General features: G+C 43.3%; 1 protein-coding gene across 1 annotated transcript; it reads right to left on the reverse strand.

Annotated features, from left to right (window-relative positions):
* Positions 1-2,144: 2,144 nt before the first annotated feature.
* On the reverse strand, positions 2,145-14,191 carry ubxn10 (UBX domain protein 10). Its single transcript, XM_055659580.1, has 2 exons — positions 14,139-14,191; positions 2,145-7,087 (listed from the first exon to the last, which is right to left on the reverse strand). Exon 2 carries the CDS (start codon positions 7,070-7,072, stop codon positions 6,260-6,262), a length of 813 nt encoding a protein of 270 aa, XP_055515555.1. The 5' UTR covers positions 7,073-7,087; positions 14,139-14,191; the 3' UTR covers positions 2,145-6,259.
* Positions 14,192-18,304: the final 4,113 nt, after the last annotated feature.

The raw sequence follows: 18,304 nt of genomic DNA on the forward strand, positions 1-18,304 counted from the left end.
CTGCTTTTGTGTTTTATATCCAATGGTACACTAATTTCAACATCAATATCTGCTCAATTAATGTATGCATTAATTACGACCGGAAAATTGAATGTTTTATGGTGTTTTGTATCAAAAAGACCAAAATCATTTGTTGACTTTTGTAGAATCTTATCCTACAAGTTTCTGTGTACACTCTCGGAGTCATATAGCATGGAAACAGCCCCTTCAGCTTAACTTCTCTAAGCCATCTAAGCAAGTCCCATTTGCTGATGTTTGGCCCTCTAAACCATTCCTATCCTCTCCTTGACCAAGAGTCTTTTAAATGCGGATATAGTACCTACCTTGACAACCTTGCCTGGCAGCTCGTTCCATATACCCACCATCCTGTACCTACCTAAAGATCATGTCCATCTACTAAATGTCATGAGTTAAAACCTTCCTTGCAATTGTCACAATTCTGAATGAAAACATTTCCCATGAGAAGTTCCAGTTCCTAGTCACAAATGCACAGATGAAAATCACAAGTGTTGCCTTCCTGTGCTGTGTCTGGGTTCCTCCCAGCATTATTGTATCAGAGGCATGAAAATTGCACTCGCTGTTAGTCCAGGATTTATATCCATTGTGCAAGAGACCATACTCTTATTTTGCCTGTCGTTTTTGTCAGTTTTTTTTTAAAGCCACTGCATTGATTGCAGTCTCTCAGTTGTCTTGAGTCGCACCAAGGCCAGAGAGGACGTGAGAATTATCCACACTGTTACCTCTATTTCTTCTCTTGCTTCACCTTATCGTCTGGGTTGTATTTCTGGCACTTCCAATAGAAGTAAAACACAACCACACAGGAGCAGGCCCTTTGGCCCACAATGTTTGTGCTGAACAAGATACCAAGATAAACTAATCATAACCTGTCTGCACGATCCATATTCCTCCATTCGCTTCATATCTATGTGCCTGTTTATAATTACACTATCTACCTCCTCTACTACCACCGCTGGCAGCGTATTCCAGGCACCCACCACTCTATGTGGGGAAAAAAAAACTTGCCCTGCACTTTTTAAATTAAGCTTTGCATCCTTTAAACTTTGCACCCTTAATGCTATGCCCTCTGATCTTTAACATTTTCCACTCTGGGATGAGTTAAATCTCAATACTTTTCTCTCACAATGCTTATCCCATTCAATATTTCACAACAATGACCATATTGCCCTTTTTTTTATGTGGATAGGTGCAAAGTACTGTATTCATTTGGAACCATAAGTTTTACCGAGATGAGAAAAACATCTTTCACACAGACAGTGGTGAATCTCTGGAATTCTCTGCCACAGAATGTAGTTGAGGCCAGTTCATTGGCTATATTTAAGAGGGAGTTAGATGTGGACCTTGTGGCTAAAGGGATCAGGGGGTATGGAGAGAAGGCAGGTATGGGATACTGAGTTGGATGATCATCCATGATCATATTGAATGGCGGTGCATGCTCGAAGGGCCGAATAGCCTACTCCTGCACCTATTTTCTATGTTTCTATACTTCCCTGCAGGCTATTGTCTGGGCCTTTTTGGGATGGATTTGCAAGGGGTAGGTCATGCCTGACGAATCATTTTGAACGCATGATGGAGATACTCTGACATGTTCGATCCATAATGTTTCCTGTTCCTTTTCTCCAGAGATCCTGTCTGACCCGTTGAGTTGTTCCAGCACTGTGTATATCTTCAGTATAAAACAGCATCTGCAGGTCCTTCCAACACAGTATACTGAGAGTCTATGGCTGCGTCTGACCCACATAATATTCCCTGTGCATTAGGGAAAGGTGGGTATCTTTAAAATATTTTGATAATTTAAACAAGCACTTGGATGTCAATGAATATTATTTCTAAATGATTTTTTTTTTTTTTTTAATATCTTTTTCTAATCAATTCAAGCTGTTATGTGTTCTAGGTTTGATAGATTTGAAATCCTTTACAGTTTGAAGCTCTAACAAATATAGCCACAGCCTACCTCACCAACACGCCAGGATGTAGGTGGTCTGTGAGATCAGCCCTCCACAGGCAGACAGGTATGAGGGGAGACCACAGTCAGCAACCTCCAATGCTGGGCTTGTTCCAGTGTAATCCTGACAACTATTACTATGTGTGGCAGTAAAATCAATAAACAATGAGGTACGACAGAATATCAAAATGTGTGCTTTTATTTGAACAAAGGTATGAGTTAAACCACAAATGTAATAACATTAGGAGAAAAACATCTGACTAGTTGGGTGACTGCATTCCCAGTTGAAACGTAATCTTAATACATTGTGGGCCACAGGGCCAGTTCCTATGCTGTAATATTCTACATTCTAATGACATTTGCTAAATCAGATGATAATGAATCCTGATTATTAAATAATATATACAAATAAATCAGTTTCAGAGAGACTGTGTACAATCCACATAGCACAGTGGGTCAGAGTTGATACTGGGTCACTGTATTGCTGTGCTATCTCTGTGCTTAGTACTTGATAGACCAGTATGCTTCTGAGCTAACAAGGGAGGTGCCATTGCTTGTTCTAGGAAATGAGTCAAGCCAAGTGGAACAATAGTTTGTGGTTACCGCCAATAATGACTAGATTTTTTAATTCCAGATTATTAACAATTTTAATTCCACAGCTGTCAGGATAGGATCCAAGTCTCTGTATTACTAGTCCGGTAATTTGATCGTTGCACAACCACTGAAACACAATTCTGAAAGAGGAGTAACAATAAGAGGTGGGGGGTATTTGTGTGGCTTGTCGAAAACTACAGGGCACATTGAGAAAGTGATTAAAGCATATGATATCCTGCTTTAGGGAGACACAGCATCCAAGAGCCCGAGGTCATGATGAATCTTTCACAATCACTGCTTCTAGATGCCAGACTCTAGGGACGGTGTGAGGCTTTGTAGGGGGTATAGATGGGCTTCACCAGAAGTCCCGGGATGAGGAATCCGAGTTAAGTGAGCAGAGGAGATGCAAGGGTTGTTCTCCTTGCAAAAGAGGTTGTGAGGAGATCTAATTGGTATTTCCTTTGACATAATCAATGGGCTGAATGGTCTTCCTCTAAACGGGTCTCAGAATGATCCTATTCTTCCAGCTATTCTCTTTTAAAGGTCCACCAACTCTGGTTCTTCTACCATCCATCTCCACCAGCACAGACATCACAGGCTGAAGTGCGTATACAGTGATGTGCTGTTCTACAGCCTACATTTGGCAGAATTGATGTAGTCAAGAAACCTACCAACCAGTACACTTTTGGGATGTGGGAGGAATGTAGAGCACCTGGGGAAATCCTGTAATTTTCAGATAGACAAACACTGAAGGTTTAGATCACATCCTGGTCAGTGGAACTGTGATGTAAGAGAGCCATTGAGAAAACTAATGGGGGGGGGGGGGCAAATAAATCACGAGGGAAAGGACAGTGGGCAGAGATAAACTGTTCCCATTGGTAAAGAAATCATGAACTACTATAATGTAGCGATTATCAAAAGAAACAAAAGTGGTATTAGGAAAGGTTTTCTCTGCAGCAAGTGGTAAGACCTAGAACACATTGGGCAGGTCAGAAGAGAACTGTATTGTCCAGATGACTGGTGAAGGATCTGAAAGCCAATCAGTTGCAGGACAATGGAATGTGTAACTAGCTAGATTGCCCTTAATTAGTGTAGGAAGGAACTGTAGATATTAGTTTACACCAAAGATAGGCATGAAAAGCTGGAGTAACTCAGCGGGCCAAGCAGCATCTCTTTTTGTCCTGGGCCTCCTCTACTGTCAGAGTGAGGCCAAATGCAAATAGAGTTGGCATGGATTTGAAGGGCTGAAATTACCACTTGCCCAGCAGCAGCTATCTTGTGGCCTGTTACCCTGCACTTGGTGATTACATTACTGAAAGCGAACCAGTGAGAGGTGACACTTTTGTTACTTGTAGAATATACAAGACTGACTTCACAAGAGTGAAATCAAACTGAAAATATTGAAAATGTATTGCAGTTTGGTTCTTTGAACTTCTGAAATAAAATGTAAATATTCCATTTGAAAACCAAGTATCTTTGGATGAAGGATTGTAAAACCTGTCATGGGTTTGATCAAAATCTCTAGTAAATCAGCATATCAAAACTATTCGGTAAAATTATTTGCTACATTCTTCCAGCTCTATATTCTTCTGTGCTATATCACAAGTATGTAAATCATTAAAATAATATAAGCAAGTTGGTATGTGTCCAGTCAAGGCAATCAGAAAAGTCAAAATATAAAATATATTAAAATTTCATTAAAATCATTTGAACATGAAAGTTATTTCTACCTGTAGATCAAAAGCATGAACTGATCGGTTGTTCACTTAGTGATTGACAAGTCAAAAGGGAAAACTTAAAACTCTGAATCACTGCCCTCGGCTACATTAAATTAAGCTCTTTCCATTTATCCCTTGCTACTTTTATGGGGGAGCTGGGAGATAGAAAAAGCCCATCCTATACAAAACATGAAGTGCTGGAACAACTCAGTGGGTCAAGCAGCATCTGTGGAGGGACAGGCAATATTTTGGCACTGGACCTTTTTTCAGAATGAGACTGAAGAGCCTCGACCCGAAACATCGCCTGATTCCATTTCCCTCCACAGATGCTGCCTGACCCGCTGAGTTACTCTAGCACTTGGTATCTAGCTAAAGATTCCAGTTTCTTATGCCTCTTAGTCTATCCTTTAGTTTAAATTACCCTTTCTGTCACAGCAGTATATTTTGTGCTTGTATATTTTCTCATGCACACAGTTTCAGTCAGCACTGATGATGTGATCAGCTTACGGTGTGGTTGTAGCAAACATCAATGTCCCAAGCAACACCATTTAAACTTTCATTATTTAGAGTCGAGTCTTGAGGGCAAAAGAAAATATTTCGAAAAATTGTACACGGAATTTCCAGTGCAACTTTCCACCGCTAATACAGCTTACTGTATTGCCCTAAAGAAGTTGAAATATCTAATAGGTGCATCGGCGAAAGAGGTTGGATTGAAATGGTGGTGCATAAACAAATGCATTCAGCATGGGGCCACCACACACGCTTCAGTCAAACCTATGGGGGGAGGCAATGTGCAGCACATTGACAATGCTGGAATTGTAACACAGTCAGACTGCAATTGTGCACAAGATGTTTTCAAAAACACCATCACTACCATGAGATCTCGCTGCAAGGCAGGAACTCCTAAAGAGGTGGCACTCTTTGGAGAAAGCCACTTCATTCAGCAGTTCTGCTTGGTGAAAGAAATGAGAGTGCAGGTAAGTAATGGGGAGTGGCACTGTGTATCCTTCACTGACCAATGGCACCCCAGCAATAAAGAACTTAAAGGCTTGCTTTATGCTAGGAAAACTCTGAAGAACTGGGATGAATCACGGCTTTGCTTTGATCCGGGTTGGAATGGCCCCAATAACTATTACAAGCTGCACATCTAAATATATATGACTGTAAGTGAAGACACTGCATCTGAAAATGCTGCAGATTGTTGATCAAGGCAGCAGACTATATGTGTAGGACAGAACTGCAAATGCTGGTTTAACTCGAAGGTAGACACAAAATGTTGGAGTCTGTCCATTGATGTGTCGACTGAAATGATCAATCTGAAGAAGGGTCTCAACCCGAATCGTCACCCATTCCTTCTCTCCAGAGATGCTGCCTGTCCCGCTGAGTTACTCCAGCATTTTGTGTCTACTAGCAGACTATATGTGCTATCTTCCGTTCATTACTCCCAACTAAGTCATTTTGTCGTGGTTACAGATTTTGCCAATGACCTCTGACGTGCATCTTGAAGATTCCCAGCACAATTAAGTCAGGATGAAACAGTCATGTTACATGGTATTCCCTCAGAGAAATAACATCACTTGGAAAGACCACAGCAAGAGTAGACATGCAATTCATCATACTTGATATGCACTAAGGTTCCCCGTTATTTTAATAGTCATTTGGGATTATATATTATCCACAAACTCTTGTAATTTAGTTTTCTTCACTGTCTCAGCAGTTGCATAATTACTAGGCAATTCCCCACTCAAGAAGCTACAGAAAATGTAGATTATAACCCCAATTCTCAACCTTTACACTGTTGATCAGTTTTCGTCAGAATTCAAGAACATGCCATTCAAATTTTACAGCCTGCTATTGGATTTACGCTCAGAAATCTTAATTACTTAAGGTGGGATTTTGAAATATTTGTGGTGGTCGATAGGTATGTCATCATCTTGCATTTCACAATAGAAAAAACAGGATACACAAGTCACCAGCACGACCACTAATCACTGTCACCTTGTAAGATGCAAATTACTGATTTATTTTGAATGCCACATTCCTCCAGTGTCTTGGTCAGGTCACAGAAGCTCCTCCGAGGCACATCCATTGTTTCGACCACAGAGTTCTTGTAGTTGCCATTACTCTTCCGTTCAGCTACAGACAGGATTGTTTGTAGTGTGTCTGAGGGTCTGAAGCAACTCTCGAACCTCTGGCCTGAAGGGTACCTCACAGCAAGCTGCAATCTTGGTTCGGTGTCTGAAGGCTCATCCGGCGGAACGGCTGCTGGACTCTGGCGCGAGTGTGCTTTGGAAGCTGCAGTGTTCGATTTAAAATGACTTGGCTTCTTTTCCTTGTGTAATTTTAATTTTTCTTCGAGGTCAACATGCAAATTCGGCCGACTGTTTTTGTGGTCCGGAGTCTCTGTTCCAGCCTTACTGGATTCCCTCTTCACAATGGATGGCAAAACTCTGTACCTATTTAACGATGAAGACGGCCGAGAAGGAATTTGATGGAGGAGCTCCGGAAATTCCTCTTTGGACATTCGCATGGTCCTGGAGGGAGGATATAGCTCCGGGGGCGAAGGCGATGGGCAGCTGTTCCGATCGCCAAAAGTAGTTGAGACTGGAATGGGAATCGAACAAGCCTCTGCACCGTGAGCATAAGCAGAGTTAGACCGAGACCGGCCTTTGGCTGATTTAGGCCTGGGAACATTCATGATGTTGGCTTCGTGATCTGCGATGGAGTGTACAGGCAGATCAAAGGAAATGCTTTTGGTCCCAGAGGGTGGTCTACTGGTAGGTTCTGCAGCAGCCATTTCACTCTTTCATACCTAAAGAAAATTGGAAAACCTAATTAATCATAATCCTTCAGTATAACACAGCAAATTAAATTGAGGTAATAGCCTGGAGGCAAAAGAGTGCAGGAAGGAACTTAACTGCAGATGCCGGTTTACACTGAAGATAGACACAAAATGTATACACCATCATATCAAAAGGGTGGTGTTTTAAACGGAATAATTTTAAAAGGAGTATAAGGAGAGAGACATTGTGCAAATTTGTGCATAATTATTGAAGGTGGTAGGACACGTTAATAAACAACATGGGATCCTGGACTTCTAACAAACCAAACAGCATAAGCAGGAGAGTTAAGGTACACCCACACACAAAACGTAGAACATAGCACAGGAACATGCTCTTTGACCCACAATATTCACAGCAGATAAATACAAGTTAAACTTATCTGCCTGCATATGATCCATATCCCTGCATTCCCATGTGCCAATCCAAATCCTCTTAAACACCACTATGGTGTCTGCCTCCACCAGTCCCACCCCTGACAGCAAGTTCCAGGCACCCACCACACTCTGTGTATAATACTTGAAAAGTCCCAGGAGTACTGTGAGGCAGCAGCTGTTCTGGAGCCAACTATTACAACGGAGTTAAGATGACATTCTCAGAATGCAGCAGGGACACCCTACCTACCCCACACTCCTACCCCATCCACCCTTTCACCTCAACAATCACCTGCCTCCACCAACACACGTTCTCGTCTGGCTGAATTTAAAACAGAAAATGGGCTTAGCAGGTTTGGTAACATCTGTGAAAAGAAAGAGAAGATCCTTTGATAGAATTGGGAAAGAGAAAAAACAAGACGGTCCATTCCCACCACAGATGCTGCCTGATCTGCCGAGTTCCTCCAGCACTTTGTACCAGAGAGAAAACACGTCGGTTTTATCTTCCAAATAGGGTGAGGGCAGGATGGATAGGTCAAATCTACAAGGCAATGCCATGGGAATAAATTGTAAACCATGTAACCCAGTTAATGCCTGACTCCCAGTAGGTTACATCGGTGTGTTGGCTCAGTGATTCTCTCTCCATTAGCAGAACCTGGCCCGGTTGGGCATGTCCTACACCTCTGCATTTCACAACTATTACATTCCTTTGTTTGTGTTCTCACTTTGAATTTGTATATTCCATTATTCAGACTCTCTCTCCAACTGCCCCATTAATTCATTGCCCACATGATCTCGTTTATCATAGGAAAACTGCGCAGCAGGAGGAAGAAGCCATTTCACGTGACTCTTTAGCTTCCCCCCCCACAAAAAAAAATACACATTACCGTGGAAAATAATCAAGTGGAACTCTTGAATCCCAATGTTATACCAAGGATACACTCTAAGCTCAGCCTGCCGCATGTTTTAAGAATGTAATCAACTGTGCAACAGTACTGTTCCACGATGAAATGTGGCAAGAGCAGGCATGTGCCGTTAAACAATGATGGGCTCCATCACCTCTGCTGTGAAATGAAAGCTTTGAATAAAAGCATTCCACAACCACTTGCGTGGGAAGATAAATTAGCTCAATTTTAATGAAAGATTGCACTGAAAATGTATTTTTGTAGGTGCTTTTGAATTGCCATTTGTTAAATAATTTTTGATATGATGGTGTAAAGCATTAGGGAAAATTAACTCCAACAAAACAAAACCTTGGCCCCGCACCAAGCCTGTGAGCAGAACTGCAGATACGACTAACACAGGGACAGATCTGATAAGGCAGCATGTACGTGCAAGTCCCAGAAGCAATAACTTAACACTAAAGAGCAAAAAGCACTTGACAGTAAAGTCTAAACAAAATGTGGGAAGGTAAATGACTAAGAATTTATTATTTAGTTTAATTTAGATATACATCGCGAAAACTGGCCCTTCGGCCCACCGAGTCCGCACCGACCAGTGATCCCCACAGATTAACACTATCCAACATACACTAGGGACAATTTACATTTATACCAAGGCCAATTAACCTACAAACCTGTACGTCTCTGAAAAGGAATGTCAAGGAAGCCTGACTATTAAAGCAGACACTGGTGAGATTATTGAATTAGTCACTGAACGTAACAATACGGCACGAACAGCGAGGTGTACGACCTCTTCCTATGCTATAACTACTACTGTTTTAAAAAAGTAAACACATACTTCATTGCCCAAATCCACTAATGGAACAAATACTTTTCTTAACTGCACTGCATATTACAGTTGCTCACTGGCATTTTGTGATCTGCAGTCTTAGCCAAAGACCAATCAACGATTCTTGCGTTTTCCTCTTCCAGCCCTTGTGCAAGAGTGAACTATTCCAAAACAGGAACAAGGAATCAACACAATTCTTACTTAGAATCCCTTGATTTCCAGTGACAGAATGCCCAAGAAATGCATTTCCAGATGTGTGTAAAACTCATGAAATAGTTTTCAAATTATGACTTTCTCTTGCTGAATAACATTATCTCTGGGGCTTTTGAAGTTGCAGAGTGAACTCAGAGGTACATAAAACCATGAGGAGTGGTGATAAGATAGATGGTTAACGTATTTCCCAGGTAGAGGGGGTCTAAAACCGCAGGGTTTAAGGTAAGAGTGGAAAGATTAAAAAGGAACCTGAGCTGCAACTTTTAAACATCAGAAATAGGTGCAGAAGGAGGCCATTCGGCCCTTCGAGCCAGCACCGCCATGTATTGTGATCATGGCTGATCATCCACAATCAGTAACCCGTGCCTGCCTTCTCCCCATATCCCTTGATTCCTATTTAAAAGATGAGCTCTATCTAACTCTCTTTTAAGTTCATCCAGTGAATTAGCCTCCATTGCCTTCTGTGACAGAGAATTCCTCAAATTCACAACTCTCTGGGTGAAATATTTATTTTTCTCATCTCAGTTTTAAATGGCCTCTCATTCGCAGACTGTGGTCCCTGGTTCTGGACTCTCCCAACATTGGGAACATTTTTCTTGCATCTAGCTTGTCCAGTCCTTTTATAATTTAATGTTTCTATATCCCCTCTCATCTTTCTAAATTCCAGTGAATACAAGCCCAGACTTTCCAATCTTTCTTCACATGACAGTCCCGCCATCCTGGGGATTAACCTCGTGAACCTATGCTGCACTGTTTCAATAGCAAGGATGTCATTCCTCAAATTAGGAGACTAAAATTGCACACAATACTCCAGATGTGGTCTCACCAGGGCCCTGTACAACTGCTGAAGGACCTCTTTACTCCTGTACTCAAATCCTCTTGTTATGAAGGCCAACATGCCATTAGCTTTCTTCACTGCCTGCTGTACGTGCATGTTTACTTTCCATGACTGGTGTACAAGGCCACCCAGGTCTCGTTGCACTTACCTTTTTCCTAATCTGACACCATTGAGATAATAATCTGCCTCCTTGTTCTTGCCGCCAAAGTGAATAACCTCACATTTATCTACATTAAATTGCATCTGCCATGCATCTGCCCACTACTCGACCTGTCCAAGTCACACTGCAACCTCCTAACATCCCCTTCACACTGCCACCCAGCTTTGGGTCATCTGCAAATTTGCTAGTGTTACTTTTAATCCCATCATCTAAATCATTAATATATATTGTAAATAGTTGCGGCCCCAGCACTGAGCCTTGCGGCACTCCTCTCGCCACTGCCTCACATTCTGACAGGGACCCGTTTATTCCTACTCTTTGTTTCCTGTCTGCCAAACAAATTCTCTATCCATGTCAATACCCTACCCCCAATACCAAGTGCTTTAATTTTGCCCACTAATCTCCTGTGGGACCTTATCAAAGGCTTTCTGAAAGTCCAGATACACTACATCCACTGGCTCTCCTTCATCCATTTTACTTGCCACATCCTCAAAAAATTCCAGAAGATTAGTCAAGCAGGATTTCCCCTTCATAAATCCTTGTTGACTTGAACCAATCCTTTTACTGTTATCCAAATGCGCCATTATTATTTCTTTAATAATTGACTCTAGCATCTTCCCCACCATCGATGTCAGGCTAACTGATCTATAATTCCCTGTTTTCTCTCTCGTTCCTTTCTTTAAAAGTGGGATAACTTTTGCTACCCTCCAATCCAATGGAACCGATCTTTAATCTATCGATCATTGAAAAATTATCACCAATGCGTCCACGATATCTAGAGCCATCCCGTTGAGTACCATGGGATGTAGACCATCAGACCCTGGGGATTTAGTCTACCCAATACTTTCTTGCCTAATGCAAATTTCTTTCAGTTCCTTTGTCTCCCTAGATCCTCTGTCCTCTAGTACATCTGGGAGATTGTTTGTGTCTTCCTTAGTGAAGACAGTACCAAAGTACCTGTTCAACTCCCTTGCACAAACATTCACTCATGACAAATCCATGAAGCAACTTACTACAAACATGAGCCATTTATTTACTTCAACCCATTTGTTCAAAATGTAGAACAGAATAACCTGAATCCTGAAAACAATTACTAAACAGTCCTGTGATAGTGTACCATTGATTAAAGGCATCATGCTTAACGCTACAATGTGTTAAGAGCATGTATCATGAATATGTACATTTACATTAATGTGTACATTTTACAATCTTTAATAAAAATCGCCATTTGCTTATACCACCATTGAAGGAGACGGCACAGTGGCGCAGCGGTAGAGTTGCTGCTTTACAGTGCCAGAGATCCGTGTTCAATCCTGACTACAGGTGCTGCCTGTAAGGAGTTTGTACGTTCTCCCTGTGACTGTGTGGGTTTTTTTCAGGGATCTCCGTTTCCTCCCACATTCCAAAGAGGTGCAGGTTTGTAGGTTGATTGGCTATAATGGTAAATTATCCTTAGTGTGTGTAGGATGGTGTTATAATGTGTAGGGGTCGCTGGCCGGCTTGGACTCGGTGGGCTGTAGGACCTGTTTCTACGCTGCATCGCTAAACTAAACCACCAAAAGCTCAGCACCCTTACGGAGAGAAGACAAATCATCTTGTTCCTGCCTTAGATGGATGAAAAAAAATCCCATCGCTGCCTGAAGGGGATAACTCCTATTCTTAAATAATGACCCCTTATTCTAGATTCCACCACAAAAGCAAACATTTTTTTGGAACCCAGTTTAACAGAACTTCTCAGGGTCTTCTAAATTGAGCAGATGCAATACAAATCTGCCCGCCCTTTCCTCTTAAGACAACTTGCCTAGTGCAGATATGAGTGCTTCCAAAACATCAATGGCCTTTCCAAACTAAGTGACAAAAGCTATACATGTACTGCCTATGTGGTTTCACCAAGGTCCTATATAACTGAAGCATGACATACCTACTTTTGTGCAGTTATCCTAGAAGTGAACAATGGCATTGTTGGAAATTCTGCTTGTTAACTGTAAACTAGCCTTTGGCAAATGAGGCACGAGCATATTCAAATACCTCTGCAATCTATAGACACAAAATGCTGGGGTAACTCAGTGGGACAGGCGCATCTCTGGATAGAAGGAATGAGTGATGTTTCGGGTTGAGACCCTTCTTCAGACTCTGAAAGAGATGCTGCCGGTCCCAGCATTTTGTGTCCATCTTCAGTGTAAACCAGCATTTGCAGTTCCTTCCTCCACCTCTGTAATCTTTCTCTATTTGGATACACATCTTTATTTTCCACACAATACGACTTTACACTTCAGTTCCCAAGACTCTGCCAACTCATTTGCTTTTTGTATGACCTCAACACAACTTGCTTTCCTACCTACCATTGTGTCCATAGCAAAATCAACAACCGCATTTTGGTGCATTCACCCAAGTCATTTATAAACTGAATCACCATCAACTATATCTGTCATGCAACACCCATTGCCAACTAGAAATATTCACGTGCATTACTTATGTTAGCCAGCCAATCTTTGATCCATGCCAATTGCTTAGGTAGGACAGGAAAAGTATTTATATATTTCAAGAACCTTTAACGACAACGCTGACTAAGATGCCCCAGGTTTGGCAAGCATAACAACCAGACTAGGTTTGCTGCAAGTGTCAAGGAGATCAACGCAAAGAGGAAGCCAACTTTACTAAACTCCCTCAGTTACTCTCTGAGTGTTCAGACCCAGTCTGAAGAAAGGACTCAACACAAAACGTCACCCACCCATGTTCTCCAGACATGCTGCTGGGCATGCCGAGTTATTCCACAGACTCTGTGTGTCCTTTTTTTTTTACACTCTGTTCACTCTCCTGGAGAGAGCCACCATTGTGGATGAATTTAACTGTACAGGTCACACAGTCCTAATGCATCCCTGCCCCCCTCAACACACCCCACATCTCCTCCCCATTCAAACCACCTGCACCCCATCCCCATAACATCTCTCTAAAGTCCCACCTACCACGCACTCCTCTTCCCCCCAAGCCACCACACACTCTTCCCTTCAACAAACCCGCAATACTCCACCATGACATCTTTGCCTTCCAACCCACCAACACAAGGCATTAGGACAGATTTATACCCTCCCCCATCGGCCCACCCCGTCAACCATCAACCCCTGCTATCGCCCTTTGCCCTCACCACCATGTCAACACCACCTCATCCTCCTCACAGCTCGCCCTCCTTATCAGCCGCACCTCCTTCACCACACCCCCATCCCTATGCCCCACCCCCACCCCCGCTGCATCCCTATTCACCCCCACCTCACCCTTAATCCCCACCACACCCCTATACCACTCCCACCCCACCACCATCACAACCCCCTCCCCGTCCCCAGACGCTCCTTCACCCCATTCCCCACACGCTACAACACATTACCCATTATCATGTCCTGCCCCAGCCCAGTCTCTCCCCCACCCCTCTTCATTTCCGTACACCCCACCACTACCCCTACGCCCCCTCAGCCTGAACGCTCCCCCCGCCCCTTCACCACATCCGAATCCCTACCCCTATCCCCCATACCCCGGTTACTGGGCCTCACTCCCCTTCCCCTCTCACCCCTTCTCCCCCATAGCCCCTGTCACCCCTTCTCCCCCTCCCCCTCTCCCCCCACCCCCCTCCCCCAGTCTCACCCCTTCTCACCCCTGTCTCCCCCCCCCCCTCCCACACCCCCCCCACTCCCCCCCCAGTCCCCGGGCCTCACCGTCGCCGACACCACACTCGTGCCGCAGCGGCGTCGTTCCCAGGGCGACGAGTGACGCCAAACGCGTCACGTGGGACGCCTCCCTCCGCGCATGCGCGTGTCACCGGCCTGTCGAGCGGAGGCTGGTCCAGTGACGTCACGGCAGGTGGTGGGGGATGGGGGAGGGGGAGTCTGCGCCTTTCAATAGCCATATAACCATGTAACAGCTACAGCACGGAAACAGGCCATCTCGGCCCTACAAGTCCGTGCCGAACAATTATTTTCCCTTAGTCCCACCTGCCTGCACTCATACCATAACCCTTCCATTCCCTTCTCATCCATATGCCTATCCAATTTATTTTTTAATGATACCAACGAACCTGCCTCCACCACTTCCACTGGGAAACTCATTCCACACCGCTACCACTCTCTGAGTAAAGAAGTTCCCCCTCGTGTTACCCCTAAACTTCTGTCCCTTAATTCTGAAGTCATGTCCTCTTGTTTGAATCTTCCGTATTCTCAAAGGGAAAAGCTTGTCCACATCAACTCTGTCTATCCCTCTCATCATTTTAATGACCTCTATCAGGTCCCCCCTTAACCTTCTGCGCTCCAGAGAATAAAGACCTAACTTGTTCAACCTATCTCTGTAACTTAGTTGTTGAAACCCAGGCAACATTCTAGTAAATCTCCTCTGTACTCTCTCTATTTTGTTGACATCCTTCCTATAATTGGGCGATCAAAATTGTACACCATACTCCAGATTTGGTCTCACCAATGCCTTGTACAATTTTAACATTACATCCCAGCTTCTATACTCAATGGGACAAGGGGCAGTGCGATGAATGGACAAGTGGATGGCAAGGGGGACAGTGATGGAGCAAGGGGAAGGGCGATGGGCGTGTGGCATGGTGAGGGGAATGCCGAAGGAGCAAAGGGACAGTGATGGAGCAAGGGGCAGGGCAACAGTGCAAGGGGTATTAATCTGTAACGATATCCATAAGGGAACAATGTTTAAATTGCATCAACGGTAGAGAAGTTGTTGGTAGAGACAAAGGTAACACAGTGGCGCATCTGGTGGAGCCGTTGATCCTGTCCTCGGGTGCTGTCTATGTGGTGTTTGCATGTTCTCTCTGTGATCACATAGATTTCCTTCCATATCCCAAAGACCTGCACGTTTGTAGGCTAATTGGCTTCTGTAAGTTGCTCCTGGTATGTAGTGAGTGGATGCGAAAGGAGGATTATATACTGTAGAACTGGTGTGAATGGGGAATCGATGGACAGCATGGATTTGGTGGGCTGAAAGGCCTGTCTTCATGCTGCATCTTTCAATTAATCTAGTGTTATGTTCGTTTGGAAAGGAAGGGACTGATTAGAAATGCCAGCATAGTTTTGTGTAGGGGTGATCATGGTTCAAAAATTTGATTGTTTTTTAGAGATTAGTAACAAAATTGAAGAAGATTGAGTGGTGGAGGAGTTTTATGCGGCTTTTGACAAGATCTTGCACGGTAGACTGTCCAGAAAGTTAAGACATGGTGTCTGAAACATTTTGGCAAACTGAATTCATAATTGGCTTGATGACAGGAGGCTTGCGATGTATGTGGGTGGTTTGCTTACTAAGTTTGCAGTCGACATAGAAAATAGCGAAGTCGTAGATAGGAAAGAAGGTTGTTTAAGAGCTGGAAAGTTGGGTAAAGTGGTGTCAAATGGAATTTAATCCAGACATGTGTGAGATTCTTGGGAAGTCAAATTCAGGGAGGGGTCAACGCCAGGAACATTAAGCAGAGAGACTATTGGTGTATCTGCTATTTCTCTGCCTATTTCTGCAACTGATCTATATCCCACTGTGTTCAGAAAGCCTTCCTCACTGTCTGCAACTCCTGCAGTTTAGGTGTATATTTAAAAGATTTAAAAGACACTTGGACGGATACATGGATAGGAAAGATTTAGAGGGGTATGGACCAAACACAGGCAGATGGGACTAGTGTGGATGGGACAGCTTGGATGGCACGTTCAAGATGGGCCTAAGAGTCTGTTCCCATCCTTTGTGACCGACTGACACGTTCATAGTTCTGAAAGCAGTGACCAAGTGGAAAGGGTGGTGTGGCATGCTTGCAATCATAGGCTCATGTATTGAGTACACAACTTGGAAATTAATGTTGCAATTGCACACATTGGTTTGATTGTACTTAGAATATGCGTACAGTTCTGTTTGCCAGCTTTTGCAGCACTTTCTTTACCAGCTTTCACCCCTCCATTCAGTCTCGAGAAGGGTACTGACCCGAAACATTGTTTGTCCTCTCAAAATTGAGAGAGTCAAGAGTGTATCATTGTCTAGTTTAGTTTAGTTTAGAGATCAGAGTGGAAACAGGCCCTTCGGCCCACTAAGTCCGCACTGACCAGTGATCCCCACACATTAACACTATTCTACATAGGGACAATTTACACTGTTACTGAAGCCAATTAACCAACAAACCTGTATGTCTTTGGAATGTGGGAGGAAACCGGAGCGCTGGGAGAAAACCCACACAGATCACGGGGAGAATGTACAAATTCCATAGAGACATCACCCGTAGTCGGGATTGGTCCCGGGTCACTGGCGCTGTAAGGCAGCAACAACACCGCTCTACCACTGCACCATCGTGCCGCACAGTCATATGTACTGACAACAGAACAATGAAATTCTTACCTGCAGTAGCATAGCACACCTGTACACAGAATACACATTGATAATACTCAATAAACAAAAAAATCAATAAATGAATAACCGCAATAAAAATCCAAAGATCCAAGAAAGTTCATGGAAGTTCATAGTTGCAGTTAACGGGACTGATGGTTGCTGGGTAGAAGTTCTGCTTGAACCTGGTGGTCAAGGTTTTCAGGCTCCTTTACCTTATTTCTGATGGTAGGTTAAATGAGAGTGTGGCCAGGGTCACAAGGTCATATGTGATAGGAGCAGAATTAGGCCATTTAGCCTATTGTCTACTCCCCCATTCAATCATGGCTGCTCTTTCTAACCCCATTCTCCTGTCTTCTCCACATAAACCCCGGCACTCGTACTAATCAATAATCTATCCATCTCTGCCTTAAAAATATCCTCTGACTTGGCCTCTACAGCCTTCTATGACCATGAATTTTATTACACAGATTCACCACTCTCTGACTAAATAAATTCATCCTCATCTCCTTCCTAAAGGAACGTCCTTTAATTCCGAGGCTATGACTTCTAATCCGAGACTCTTCCACTAGTGGAAACATCCTCTCCACATCCACTTTATCCAAACTTTTCACTATTTGGTAAGTTTCAATGAGGTCTCCCCTCATCCATCTAAACTCCAGCGAGTACAGGCCCAGCCGTCAAATGCTCATCATATGTTAACCCACTCATTCCTATGATCATTCTTGTAAACCTCCACTGGATCCTCTCCAGAGCCAGCACATCCTTCCTCAAATATGGTGCCCGAAACTGCTCACGATATTCCAAATGTGGCCTGAGCCTCAGTATTACTTACATGTGTTTGTATTCTAGCATTCTTGCCTTCCTCACTACTGATTCAACTTGAAAACTTACTTCCTGGGAATCCTGCACCAGCTCTCATGTTCCTTTGCACCTCCGATTTCTGGATTCTCTCCCCATTTAGAAAATAGTCTACGCCTTTATTCCTACAACCGAAATGCATGCCTCCACACTTTACTACACTGTATTCCATCTGCCACTTCTCTGCCCACTCTCCCAACCTTTACAAGTCATTCTGCAGAGTCTCTGATTACTCTACACTACCGGCCCCTCCACCTTTTTTCATATCCCCTACAAACTTGGCCACAAAGCCCTCAATCGCCTTATCCAAATCATTAATATACCGTGGAAGAAATTGATTTCGAGGGAAATTAAAGGAAAATGAAAAGTAGAGACTTTGCAGGTTTGCTTCAAGAGACTTTATTGCATGACATCATGGAGAGATGGCAGCAGTTAACTGCTTACCTGTTCTCTGACTTCACAGCAGAATTAGCCGACAATTATACTGTGCAATAAACAACTTTTATTTTTTGTCAGATACAACTATACGAAAATATACTATCTACTACAAGGGTACCAATTATTTCATCAGTCATAACATACTTTTTGTTTATGTCAATCTTATTCAATCTTGACATTGTTCTATCTCACCTTTGAGGCGGACTGCACCACC

This window comes from Leucoraja erinacea, chromosome 30, assembly GCF_028641065.1.
Source record: "Leucoraja erinacea ecotype New England chromosome 30, Leri_hhj_1, whole genome shotgun sequence".
NCBI lineage: Eukaryota > Metazoa > Chordata > Chondrichthyes > Rajiformes > Rajidae > Leucoraja > Leucoraja erinaceus.